At 41.0% G+C, this 13,897-nt stretch overlaps 1 protein-coding gene across 1 annotated transcript in view; it reads right to left on the bottom strand.

Annotated features, from left to right (window-relative positions):
- The window catches only part of SPEF2 (sperm flagellar and cilia associated 2), a 126,603-nt gene that overhangs the window by 33,705 nt on the left and 79,001 nt on the right, over window positions 1-13,897 (bottom strand). The window contains 3 exon segments of the mRNA XM_016224536.2: window positions 1,710-1,866; window positions 8,715-8,895; window positions 13,525-13,676. Coding sequence (XP_016080022.2) covers window positions 1,710-1,866; window positions 8,715-8,895; window positions 13,525-13,676 — 490 coding nt within the window.

Consider the following 13,897-nt stretch of genomic DNA (forward strand, 5'->3'; position numbering starts at 1 on the left):
GGGAAAACCCAGGTCCTGGCAGTGTGAGCGATGAAATACTGATAATCTCTCCCTGAAAACTCTCCACATGGCACCTGGGCTGGATACAGATTTAAAAAGCTCCATTTGCGTGGCATCATGGGAAAATGAGGTCATGCAGCAAGTGCAGGCATGGTTACCAACTCCAAAGAGGCTGCAATTCAGAGTCTGGGGACGGATATTAGCAAACACCAACACACTAACCTGCAGAAGGGACCACTCTATAAGGGTTGCTTATATTAGCCAAGTGTTTCCCAGGTCCTCATCAGGAAAAGACCAGAGGATAACCTCAAGAAGAAATGGCTGACATGTAGCTGATGGTCAGGAATCTGCAATCTACTTAATTACCTTGTAACTAGTATTTAATGACGAGTAGTACATAAGAGCATTAGAAAATAAGAATTTGTTGGTATTGGAGAATTTGACACTGTGATTCTTAGTTGCAGGCCCAGTTTACATAATTCTACTTAGTTCAGTAAATTGTTCTTGAAGGTCCTACCTCAAGGGGTTTAAATCTTTTGAAGAAGACATAAGTGTAAACAAAGAAATTGTAATAAGATGTGTTGGTTGCAATAGTGGTTGTATGTATAAGTTACACATGAAAGACAGCTTAACCCCCTGCACTTCTGCCTTATCGCCTGTGAAATTAAGGGATTGGACTCAACTAGCTATTCCATTCAAGTAAATTGAAGCATTTCCTTCAAATGCTGCTTATGTCTTTTAGTTTAATCATCTGAGACGGACTGAAGCGGTGTGTGTGTTTATTAGGGTTCTACTCCCCCGTTTTTATCAGGTGCCACCCTCCTTCCCAATTCTCGGGGCTGTGCTACACTGCCCACCCGCGGCTGTTCAAGTGGACTCCGTTTGGGAAGTGTTTCCCTGCCCCTCAGATGAAGGGAGGCGACCTTGTTCTCAAGGGACTTGTACCTCCTCTCCCAAATAACAACGCGAGGCCAGGTGCCTGGCTCTGCTGCTAGACTACAGTTCTGATGGGGAGGGGACATGCTTTGGTTTTTCTGAAATTCACCTTGTGTCCTCAGCATGCATCGGACTGCGATTCACACAACGGATGCCTAACACACATTATGAGCAATTGGTGAGTGGAGCAACTGGTGTTCAAGTGCTTCCATCTCTTCCTCTCTTGCCCCAAGTCACTGCAAAAATGTACACATGGAAGCATGCAGCGGGGAGATAATGATGGTGGTGGAGCTTATCCCCAAGGTTAAGTGGAGGTCTCTCCCAACCCAAGTTTTCTTTCCTCTTTACTCTCCAGAAGGCCTCCAGGAGGGGACTTGCTTGAATGAAACCTGAAACCTGAATTAAACCTTAAACTTACATACATATAATTAGCTTTTAACCTTCTCTAAGTTACTGCAGTGAGTGTCAGCCCCTTTACACACACTTTTCGGATTACACAGTGTCGTCTTGGAGTTCTTTTAACATGTTCAAAAACAGCTTCAAGGTAAATTTTACCCTGGATATACTGGCTGTTTGGATAAACAAGTTAGGCAGGGTTGGTACACAATATGATTTGCCAACCAACACCACAGTTCACAGGAGCCTGAGCCTCCAAGTTAAACCTAACGAAGAGCATTCAGTGCCTAAGAGGCTGGTGTGCTTGGTTAAATGCTGGTTTTCTACCAAGGTGAGGTTTAAGCATCCACAGCTCCGGTTACTGAAACCATAAATACCTTTCCCTTTCTCTTTTTTGTCTGCATTTTTTTTCTTGGGTGGAGGTTCCTTTTTGGCTTTCTTATTAGCATTCATCTGAGGAGATTTCTCTTTTATTTCTATTGGTTGGTTTTCTTTTTCTTCTTCCAGGAGCCTTTGATGAATTTCCGCAGCCACCTGGTTGTATAAGAGCAATGTTTCAGTTAGGGGACCATTTGTGAAATATGGTAATCACTTGGATTCAGATCTCACGTGACTCCGCTGAGATCACCACAAACAGCCATGCCCTGTGTTCAGTCCCTACAGAACGTGCCCTCTGATTTTTTTCTTAAGTGGAAGCCTGGCCCTACCCTAAGATGAGGCACCCGTGTGGCCATCTGGGTGGAGGCCGCTCACCTTCCCAAGCCCTACCTGCAATGGGTGCATCCTTACATCTCCTCATTGCCACCTCCAGACTGCAACAGCTCCCTGGTTATGCAAAAATTCCTTTCTTTTTAATCTCGGACCCTATGTATTTAACTGCCCCTGTCCCTCCAAGTTCCTGTTATCTCTTGGCCTTCAATCAGGGGCATTCTCCTATATCAGTATTTCTCAAACTTTTTTGTTATTGACCGCTTTGGAATTTTTAAAAATGATTTTTTATTGACTTTTACAGAGAGGAAGAGAGAGGGAGAGAGAGAAACATCCATGTGAAAGCAAAACATTGATCAGCTGCCTTCTGCATGCCCCCTGCTGGAGACTGAGCCTGCAACCGGGCATGTGCAGGAATTGAACCAAAAACTTTTCAGTGCATGGGACGACACCCAACCAACTGAGCCACACCGGCCAGGGTGGATTTTCTAAAACAGCTTTTCCAACCACATCCCACTCCATCAAGTTTGAATACTGCAAAAGAGATTGTATCTGCCTATGTATTTTTATGTATATCTTTGTTTTATGCCTAAAATGGGTAAGAATTTTTCATGTTCCCCTACCAATTTGGGGGAATGCATGCCCTGTATGAATTGGGCTTGTGGACACTTCAGTCCTGGGCATCATTCCTACTCTAACACTAGACATCACTTAAGAAGGTGCAGTGTTTGTGAGGATGACCTGTCCTGCAGGCTAACCTCATTGTCGCTTCTTGGCTTCCTCCACTTGGGGGACTCCCAGCTTCTCTCCATCTCAGCAAGCCCCCTCTTTCATTCTCACGCGTATTCTGGTTTGAGGGATCAGTTGTGTGGCCACCCCATAATAACTGATGAATGGGGAGAGCGGGATGCTGCCAGGACCCCCCTCACCTCTCCTGAGCCTGGCTCTGTGCTTCAGGCAGCAGGAAGACCTTGCTTGGGGCCTGTGAAGCTGGGACAGTTAGAAAGACTGGACCTTTTGAAGTAAGTCCGACTGCCCCTAGAGAGGTGAAGGTCATTTCTGGGTGTAACCCTGAGAAATGAGAGCTGAGAAAAGACTCCCAAAAGGAAGAAAAAACCTGCACACACCCTGGAGACAGGAGTCACCTATGGTTCAGCTTTCACATCTTAAGAAGGCAACTGGCGAGGAAATGGTGGCTCATGGGAACTCATTTACGTATTCAAGTGCTCACTGTGTCCGAGCCTCACACTCTCTCTGGGGAGAACTGAGTGAGGGGCCAGGAGGAGGGAGAGGAGGTTGAGTGGGAGTGAACAGAAAGATGAATAAGGCACAGTCTCTGTCTTCAAAGGAGCTTAGTCCTTGGGCCAGACCCACCAGTCTGTTCCTGCCCTCTCCGAATTCATGCTACACTTCATAGCCCAGGGCTTGGCATACACCTGTCCCCAGCTGCTCTGTAAGTGTTAAGTGTCACCCCACCCTCCAATGGGCTTTCAGGCTCCCGAGAGCTGGGCCAGTTCTACTTGTTGGTATTCTCCATATGGCACGGTGCTATGCTCATAAGGACAGCCAGGAAATGCTTGTTAATTGATGGGATTTCTTTTAAAATAATCATATTCCATAGAACACATCCACAGCTCCTTCAATGTCAGCAGAACCTTGGAGGGATACAGAAAGGGTTCAAAGAGCAAGCCAGGGTGTTTTCTCAATCAGATGCTCTTTTGATAAAAATGGACTTCATGATATACACTGTACTTCCAAATTCTTGGTAAAACTGAAAGCAGGCTTGTTAACATTGCCCCCTAAATTGCAAGCAATTCATCTTTGAATCTGTTCTTGCAAAGCATCAAGTTAGCAATTTTCTTTAAAATTGGATTTCTCTCCCTGTAAACAACCTTGTGTTGGTAGTGATGATGGTGATGATGATGATAATTATCACCATCTTCATTTTTCTGTTCACTTCCTTCAAAGGCCTTTGGGTCTTTCTCAAAAAAAAAAAAAAAATTAAAAAAAAAAATTAACATAATTCACAATACACCCACCAGTCTAGCTTGGAAGGCTGAAGCAACTCTAGAAATAAGGCCTTGGCATTGTGGGCATTAAATATGACTAGTTTCTTTGAAATCACTGCCTACCTAGTAATTAGAAGAAAGTTTTGCTAGAAGTTAACATAGCATACTAAATGAGTAGCTCTTGGTAGAACTGCTGGGTAGAAGAGAGCTTGTGTTAAAGTGTCCTCATTTCAGAGTCACTAATCTCAGCTGGCATTGTTTTCCTTGCAACAATTTACTGAATCACACCTGTCTAATTTAGAACTCAAAATCTCCTAAGGTCATGTGACATCAAAGCCATAAATGCCTGTTAGAAACATAAAAGCAGGACTCAAATATAATTATGAGCAATATTACTTACTAAACAATCCTTCCTCCTATGCTTTCTATATGGTTTTAAAAGTCCCATAAGGAAAATAGTACAATTTGAATATGTTAACATAATGATCTATTGTACTTATAATTTCTAAAACACTTTCATATACATGATTATTTCATTAAATCTTTTCAACTATCCAAGAAAGAGAAGGTAGGTGGAATGTCTTCCACGTTATACATTGAAAGAATTGAAGACTTTCCCAAAGTCACATAGGTTCATCAAGAGGAGTAGCCAGTGTTCTTTGTGTTGTAGGATATTTTCTTTCTAACAGTGTTTTAGAAATTTTAAATGACTATGTGTCATATTATAAAATGTCATTTCCCACAGGTAACTTTAATGGGATTCATAAGACTTGTAAATTATGTTTATGTAACTCAGTTAGCAATAAAAATAATAATTCCTACTTTTTTTCCTAGGACTCCTAGATCTGTTTTCCTACCCTCTGGTGCTTGGTAGCTTTTGTGGTCTTTGCGGTGATAATCACTGTCATTGCCACCATTGTTAATATTAATATCAGCATCATTAGTATGGAAGCAGCAGCATCCAAGACTGTATTTAGGGCTTAGTATTATGTTAGGTGTGGGCATTATGCTAGGTATAGGGTATATAAAAGTTTTAGAATCTAGTTAGTATTCAAGGAAATAACAAAATGAAAATTACAAACAATAATCTAGATAATAAGAGCCAAATGAATGGAAGAGACAATAACTGTTACAAGAATTGGGAGAGCAAATGATCACAGAAGGCTAGGGCTTCAGAAAATAGGCAACTAACTGGCCAGGAAATCAAAGAATAAACTAGTTCTGAAGACTTAAAGAAAGTATAGGGTTTATGTAAATAGAAGGAAGGAGAAACAGAACTTAGGAGAGAAAAATGGCATTACCCAAGGAGTTGAAATGGTTAATGCCCACTGAATAGATAGGAAGCAACATAGTCAGTTTATGAGAGAGTTCGAACGGGAAAATAATTCCCCCAAAAATTAATGAGGAAAAAATATCAAATTAAGAAAAAACAAGGTAAAATGAATCAATGAAGTTGGAAGTTAGTTCTTTGAAAAGACTGACATAATTGATAAAGTTCTGGGCAAGCTGATCAAGGAAGGGGGAAAGCACAAGGTAGATATTATCAAAGTAGATAATATACTGTGTTATAGTAACACAAACGTAAGAGGATATTTTAAAGAACTTCATGCCAACAAATTTGAAAATTTAGAAATGGAAAAATTTCTAGCAAAATAAATCTTGCCAAAACCAACCTAGTTTTTTTCCCCAAGAAGAAAGAGAAAATAGAAATGACCCTGTATCAAAGAAAATGAATTTCTGGGTGGAAGGAGCAACAAAAAACTCTTTATACAAACTTCCTACAAACTACCTACAAGCCTAGGTGGCTTCTTGGCAAATGCTACCAAATATTTCAAGAAGAAATAATTCAGACTTCCACATAATCTTCCAAAGCTATATCCCAACTCAACTTACGAGGCTAGGGTTATCTGGATGCTGAAAGCTGACAAGTTACATGTACAAAAATTCAAAAATCCTGAACCAATTATTAGGAAGACACATTGAGCAACATGTAAGAAAGATGATGCTTCATTACAATGTTGGACTTATTCCAGGGTAGTGATGCAAGTTTAACATTAGAAAATTGATCAATATATTTCATAATAACATAAAATGGAGGAAAAAAATCACGATCATCTCAATAGATGCAGAAAAAGCATTTGTTAGTACAATTCATTTAAAAACCTTCATAGTAAGCTAGAAATGAAAAGGAATTTCCATCATCTGGTAAACGCTCTCTGAAAGAATATCTACAGCTGGCATTTTCATGAATCTTGACAAGCTGATGTGAAAATTTACATGGAAAGGCAAAAAGCCTAGAAGAACCGAAATGCTCTTGGTAGATGGCAAGGTGGGGAGATTTGCTCCCCCAGGTAACATATAAGTGGTACTATATTGTGTGTGCTGAGTACAAGGATAGGCAAATAGAGGAGTGCAGCAGATCTAATTAATGACATGCGGTCGCCAACTGATGACAAAGATGCTGCTGCCGTAAAATGGGGAATGGATTTAGTATTACCTCTGAAAGCTGAAGTACCATGTATGGTATTGTCCACTGACACTGAAGACAGCACATACTCTTAGGAATATACCCACATGTGCATCAGCAGATGGGCACAAGAATGTTCATAGCAGCAGTAGCCAAAATGGCACCAAACTGGGAGCCCCAGAGTGTATCTGGTTGAATAAATTGTGATCTATTTATATAATGAAATACTATACAGCTACACTCAACAGGATGGGATGAATTTCACAAATCATATTGAGCAAAAGAAGACACAAAGAGATAAAAGGTATGAGTCCATTTATTTAAAGCTCAAAAGCAAGCAGAGCTAAACTATACTGTTTAGAGGCAAGGGACTGATTACTAAACAGGCAAGACCGAGGTTCCCTTTCACAGGGATGGAGGGGGTTAGTGCTGGGAAGGGGCACAAGGAGTTGGGAGGCACAGGCCTTTTCCCTTCTCCCCACGTGGAGGTTCCATGAGTAGGATGTGGGTACATTCTTTAAGCCACGAAGTTATATTTCATGCACTTTCATAATGTGTGCCAAAAGGCACACTAAACTGGTTTTAAAAAGAAGCAAAACAATGACAGGAGCTTACGATCACTTTTGGGAGGGAGAAAAGAAGTAGGAGCACGAAAAAGAGGGTGTGGGGGACAGAAAGGAGCCACTGAGGCTGCTGTGGGACGACGTCGGAGAAAAGGGCCCTGGTCAGGAAGGGACTTGGGAAATGCCCAGCTGAAGTGTAGCGCTCCCATTTTGCACTCCCATTTTGCACTCCCATTTTCTACTTTTACAATCGCTACTTTGAAGATAAGCAAGAGCAATGAAATTTGGTAGAAACAATGACCTCTTCCCCTCCCCTGGCTCTTTGTAAAAGATTTCTGCCCACAAAATTCCAGGGAATAGCTAACCGAAGGTTAATTAATGCTTATCTTAGCTTCTGTCTGCCGCTTCGCTAGCACCCCACCTGCCCGGCCTTAGCCAAACAGAATGTAGGTTTTGCCTTTATATTCTCCCCGTGAAGGCTGTTCGGGGCTGCAGGTTTGTTTAGGGCAGGAGCCCGCTCGCAGTCGCTGGCTAATAAATTTCCAAAGGGTCAGTTTGGCCTCCGTGTGAATTAGTCTCGGGTAAGAGGAATACAGCACAACCAGAGGCCCTGGCTGCTCACCGAGAGACTGTCATGCAAGATCCTCTTTTGCCTCTTCCATAGAATCTTTTGGAAAGTTGGCACTGCTTTTTGTTCCAATTTGATAGTTCAGGGGAAATCAGAGAAGGACTGGCACCGAACGAAGGTGGAAACCACATTGGCGGCCCCAGGGCTGGAGGTTGAGGGGCAGTGGTCATCCGAGTTAAACTCAGCCGCCTTGGGTGTGGGCTGAAGCCCCCCCTAGATCAGCATCATCTGTATGCTCTTCCTTTCCCCTTTGATTTGGTGCAGGCCCGTCGCAGGCAGGGGTTAGCATCTCTTTACCTCCTAGGGAACGTGGAAGGAACATGAACCCTGAAGTCATACAGACCCAGAATCAAATCTCGTCTCTGACACTTAACCTGCTAAGTGACCTTGGGCAAGTTTCTTAACCTCTCTGGACCTTACTTTTCCCACGTTAAGAGGATAATAATACTTACCCCACAGGTGACTTATGCAAAATTCTTAGCAGAGGTTATCAACTAGGGGCCGAAAGGGTAGATGTGGATTTTGTTGGGCTCTGTAAATTTTTTAAAATTTGATTTCATTTGTAACATGTCAAAATCAGTAAGTATCACATAAAAATATGAATTTCTGGATTTTCTTGTAAAACTGAAAATCTGGTCATACAGGGCCTCATCCTTAAAGGGCAAAGTTGGTTAGGGCCGAGTAGCTCAGGCCTCTTCAGGCAACGGCCTTACACTTGACCCACATCATTGACATTTCCTGCTTGGCCCTTTAGGTCCCTGCACTGGGAACCCTGTCTGGCCCAGCATAAAAAAATAACCTGAATGTTGGTTCATTCCTTTCTTGATCTTACATATTTGCTGTTTTAATTGTTTCACTTGATATTTCTTTTAGAAAAAAAGTGGATATATAAATGTATTCGATGTTTGCGAATATTGTGTAAATGTTTCATTCATACCATATCACCAACATTGGTATTTAATGAATGGGTGTTACTGAAAGGATATATACAAACAAGCACAGCTTACCATGTGAGATACTGCTGAAGAAGTCTGCTGCCAGGTGTCCATTATTAACTTCTCATCTGCCTCAAAGTTTAACTCTACTTTTTCTAGCGAGGGATCAGTCTTGCCCTTCAGTATGGTTTTTAGTTTTGGTTTGGATGCAGCTGATTCCAGAGAAATGGATATTCGAGAAACCAGTGGAATTCTTTGGAAAACAAACAAAAAAGAAATATAAAGATTTGACTTAACAGAATTTTAATTTCCATGCCCATGTTACTTTGTGAGTTTTGCTGTCTTGCTTTAAATCTCAATTTTCAAAGTTTTCCTGGTAGAGCTCTTTAAATAAAGAAAAGACTACAAAAAACTATATTCACATCTTTGTGGTCCAGAATGTTTTAAAAAATGAAGAGGGCCCGACTAGCATGGCTCAGCAGTTGAGCATCGACCTATGATCCAGGAGATCCTGGCTCGATTCCCAGTCAGGGCACATGCCCAGGTTGTGGGCTTGATCCTCAGTGGGGGGGTGCAGGAGGCAGCCAATCGATGTTTCTCTCATTAGTGTTTCTATCTCTCTCTCCCTCTCCCTGATTCTCCCTAAAATCAATAAAACATATCTTAAAAAAACAAAAACAAAAACTAAGAGGAAACTAGAAACTAAAAAAGTGACAAGACATAATTTTCAGGTTTAATTCTTAGTAATTATGAGGGCAGAGATCAAACGATGGCAATTATGAAGTAATGCAATTTTGAAATTTATCCAGGGCATAAACTTCCAAAAAGGAGTGAACCATCCATGAACAAGCAAACCATGCAGAAGTGGGCATCACTTCTTTAAGCTGACCAGCATTTGGCTTCCTGAAGTGGACAGTTAGAAAGCAGGATGTGGCAGATGTGAGGTCTGCAAGTGGGTATTCGTGGGGCCACAACATTTCGGTGGTGAGTGGGGAAGAGCTCCAGAAGCCTCTCCACTCTTGTACATGGGTGACCAAGGCTGTCTCTTTGTTTTGTGGGAACACAGAGTTACATCTCCCTCCCCTTTCTGTCAATCATTGCTGTTCCATGTAGAATGTTCAGAGCTTCCCTGGGAACATTCTATCCCCTAAGGATCCCAGGATCTCAAAGGCTAACAGGGACAGGAGAGAGCCACAGGGCAGAATGCTCACTGTAACTGGGATCTACCCCGGTGATAGAAAGTGAGAAGAGCTTTCAGTTTGGGCAAAGAATGGGGAGAGAGGAGCTCCAAGGATGCCTTTGCTGAGACTAGTGGAGGAGAGTCAGGAGCAATAAGAAAATATGCATTTGGTTTGGCAGTCAAGTTGCCAGGAAACAGAGCAGTGATTCAAAAAGCAGATTGTGAACCCAGCAAATAGCCAGCTGGCCTTTTTTTTGAAGCATCAGACAGGGTTTCTTGAACTTGGCTCTTTGATTCTTAGGGTGCTTGGGACCCTGACAGAGTAGTGTTCCCATAAAGGCCATGTGCTGAGGAGCTACTTACTACTCAGTATATGTCCACCCACAGGGACAATTTAAATTTCAGTAGTCAAATAATGTCAAATCTCAGTCCAAGACACGTGAGGGTCATATGCTTCATAAGTTAAGGCAAAAGTTGTGTGATCATCTTTAGATGTTTAATACAGTACAACATGCATTTCCTAACACCTTGCTTTGGAGGACAGTGGTGGCATATCATTTAGAAAAAGAATTTCAGTTTAGAATTCATTTACTGGAAAAAACTCTGGCCTAGCTAGCTCTGCCCCTTTCAGTAGATAGGAACTGGGACATGTCACTTGACTTTCTGAGGCTCCGTTTCTCCTGAAATAATACAAATATAATAATAATGTTATTATTACTAATTATTGGTAAATACTAATTAGTAGTTATTAACTGATTAATGGTTATTATTATGTTGTTGAAGGAGTAAAGTGGACAAGCTATGTGAAAATGCTTAACACTGTGGTTGTTTCCCTACAGATGTTAAAGAGACTGTGGTTGGTTGGTGGGTTGGTTGATGCATTGATTGAGAGTTCCAGTAGACCCACAGCAGTGATTAAGGTTGAGATTGGTGCTGAGTTGTTTTGCAGAAAATAAGAACTGGCTGTTCTTTTGCCTCTTTCATTCTCCTAGCCAACATTAATAGTTTCCCTATTATGCTTGACTTGCTATTTTGTGCTAAGAACAGAATATACTACTTCTGTGATTTTGAAACTCAGCCTCTTTTGATGGCTCTGATGGTTCATATTGCCTTTGAAAATTTTTAGTTTTTAATTTCAAAGTTCTCTTTTAGCACCTTGCTGAATTAAATATTTCTCCAGTATTTGTATCTTCTGTTTTCTTGCTTACATATGGGCATGGCAGGGACATGATGGGAGTGGATGGAAGAAGTCTGGAGAGAGAAGAAATGGGCTTCAGGTCACTATATAACCCTACTGTGTTCAGGTTATTTCAAATCCTTTTTGGAATTAGGGAGGGTAAAACAAACGAAGCAAGAATATGCAATACTCACAATTAAAATAGTTTATGTAAGTAAGAACAGTGCAAGTGTCATATTGTGCAATAACAATAATAGTCACCACCTAATGAGAATTACTGGGACTAGATCTGAAGTCTTCTGATTCCTAAACATGGTGCTAAGTGCTTTGAGGATTTTGTTTTCTGTGATCTTCACAACAACCCAACTTTGTAGTTAAGCAAACCAAGGCTTAAGAGAGTTGTGGTGACATTCCAAAACAGCTCATTTATCTTATATTACTTACATAGAGCTGGTAAATAACAGGCCCAGGATTGAAACCAGATCTGACTTCAAAACATATCCACTACCCCACATTCAGTTTGAGCAACTCCTGCTACCTGTATTGACTGAGCAAGCTTGTAAAATGAAGTGTGTACACTGCTTTCAACCTACAATACATAGCTCATCTCGTTGGAAATTCAGTGCCTGTTTATTATTTTAAAAATCTAATTTCTTTTTCCCCTTTTCATATCCACCATTTCTTACTTTCTCATGATCTGCTTATTGGTCCTGAGAAAATATTACTTTAATTCTTAATTCTATTTTATTCATTTATTTTAAATTAATTTATATAATTTTTAAAAGATTTTGAGTTTTATCTTTTATTACTTTAGTTTAATTCTTAAATTTTGCCCTTTTAATGTTTTATGGTTGGGAACCACATCACATTACTTACCAACACGGCCACCCCCTGCTTCTTAAAGACATTTTTCTATCTGTTCATAGCTTCTCAGGGTTTGGAATCTTCTCTCTCCCCTGTCCCCACCCATTGGGTCTATAACAATTATTTACAAAATTTTTATATTGCATAGGCAATATAATTCCACCCTTACCACTAAGTTAAGTTTCTTACTGGCAGGAATCTGATGTTAGACCATTAATGTATTTTAGTCTCTCAAAATTGTAATCACATATGACTGAGTCTTTACTATTTCTCAATTTTCTTACCTGTAAAAGAAGACTCATAACACCTTCAGTTTTCATTTACGTAATATGATACACACACACACACAGAACAGCTGAGACCTTTCATAAAGTGGTAGAGGTTCTGATAGGGGCACTTATAATTTCCAAAGATTGAGCACCTGAATTAATCTGAAATATAATTATATTACTTATAAAACTGTAGAACACATATACTTATGTAAGCAGGGATTTAAGTTTTTTTTCCCTTAGGCTTCTTTCTCCTAGGCCTTTGCACCCTGCATTCCCCTCGATCCCAGACTGAAGCAACTAAGGAGGTGGCGCAGCTGTGAACAATGGGTTAAGATATCACCTTATCAGACAATGGCCAGGTGACCAAGATCAAAGGAGTGAATACACCAGTTTATGGAGATATCCCCAGGCGACCAAGATCAAAAGAATGACCTCCAGGACTGCTCTAGCTGCATTCCATTCCCAGCCTGTTTGCCCCATATGACCTGATCCCTCAGGCCGCTCCTGAAGAAGGTTTGGATGCTCTAGGCTCCCTGTCCTTGATTGGTGGCCCTCTCAATAAACGCCTTATCTGATTCAACCCTGCCTCAGTTGAATTGGATACAGGACCGGCAGCCCCAAGCCCCACTGGGGTTTCTGGTAACAGTTCACAACCCCTTACTGGAAACCCCTGGGGTCAAAAATGTTTCAGAATTGAGAATTCATACAGACTCTATCTTCCCTAATACCCCTAGCAGGGTCTGTGGAAGCTCTCCATAGCAAAACCCATTGCACCTCTGCAGCGAAAATGAGTAAACATGCACCACTAGTGGGATAAATAATGCATATCAATAGTCTTAAATCCAAGTTAGAAAAAAAAAGTTCAATTTTTAGAGCAATTTTGGATTTGCACATACAGGAGTGTGGTTTTTATCAGTGGCATTCAACTTAAAGTTGAAGTTCTAGCGCTCCCATTTCACCCTTTACAATCACTACTTTGAAGATAAGCGGAGCAACAAAATTTGGTAAACAATGACCTCTTCCCCTTCTCCTGGCTCTTTGTAAACTTCATAAAAGGTTTCCGCTGTAAAAATTCCAGGGAGTAAATTCCAGGGAATAGTTAACCAAGAAAGTTAATGAACGCTCATCTTAGCTCCTGTCTGCCGCTCCGCTAGCCCCCACCTGCCCCCTTAGCCAAACAATGTGGTTTTCGCCTTTATAGTCTCCCTGGGAAGGCTGCTTGGGGCTGCGAGTCTGTTTAGGGCATGAGCCCCTCGCAGCCGCTGGCACAATAAATCTCCAAACGCTCAATTTGGTCTCTGTGAATTAGTCTCACGAAAACTGAGTATAACAAAGTCACAAAGCTTTATGTTCATACAAGTTACAGTGGGACATAACAACCTGTCTTACCTAAGCTGGCTTTCCAAAATGTCTTTATTATCCAGCTGGATCAATGGGATGCGGGTAAATTTCTTAGTGTCATCTGTTGGGATTTTGCATTCCATTCCCCTGTAATAATCTTGCAGGAGTCTCTTTGTATCTTGGAAACGGTTCAGTTCTGCCTTTAATAGCAAATATAATGTTAATAACCCTCCCGCAAAAAAAAAACCAAAAAAAAACACCACAAGCTGATCAGCACATATTTTCTACATAAGCTCTGTGAACACTGTTTTAAAACATCTAGGTTGAAATCAATTTTCTGGAAATTAAGAAAGAGAATCGGCTACAAGTGTATATGTAAAATTCCATAAAAATTAAAGAAAACTGGTGTCGTTGCATTTTC

This window comes from Miniopterus natalensis, chromosome 3 (assembly GCF_054644295.1).
Source record: "Miniopterus natalensis isolate mMinNat1 chromosome 3, mMinNat1.hap1, whole genome shotgun sequence".
In the NCBI taxonomy this organism is placed as follows: Eukaryota; Metazoa; Chordata; class Mammalia; order Chiroptera; family Miniopteridae; genus Miniopterus; species Miniopterus natalensis.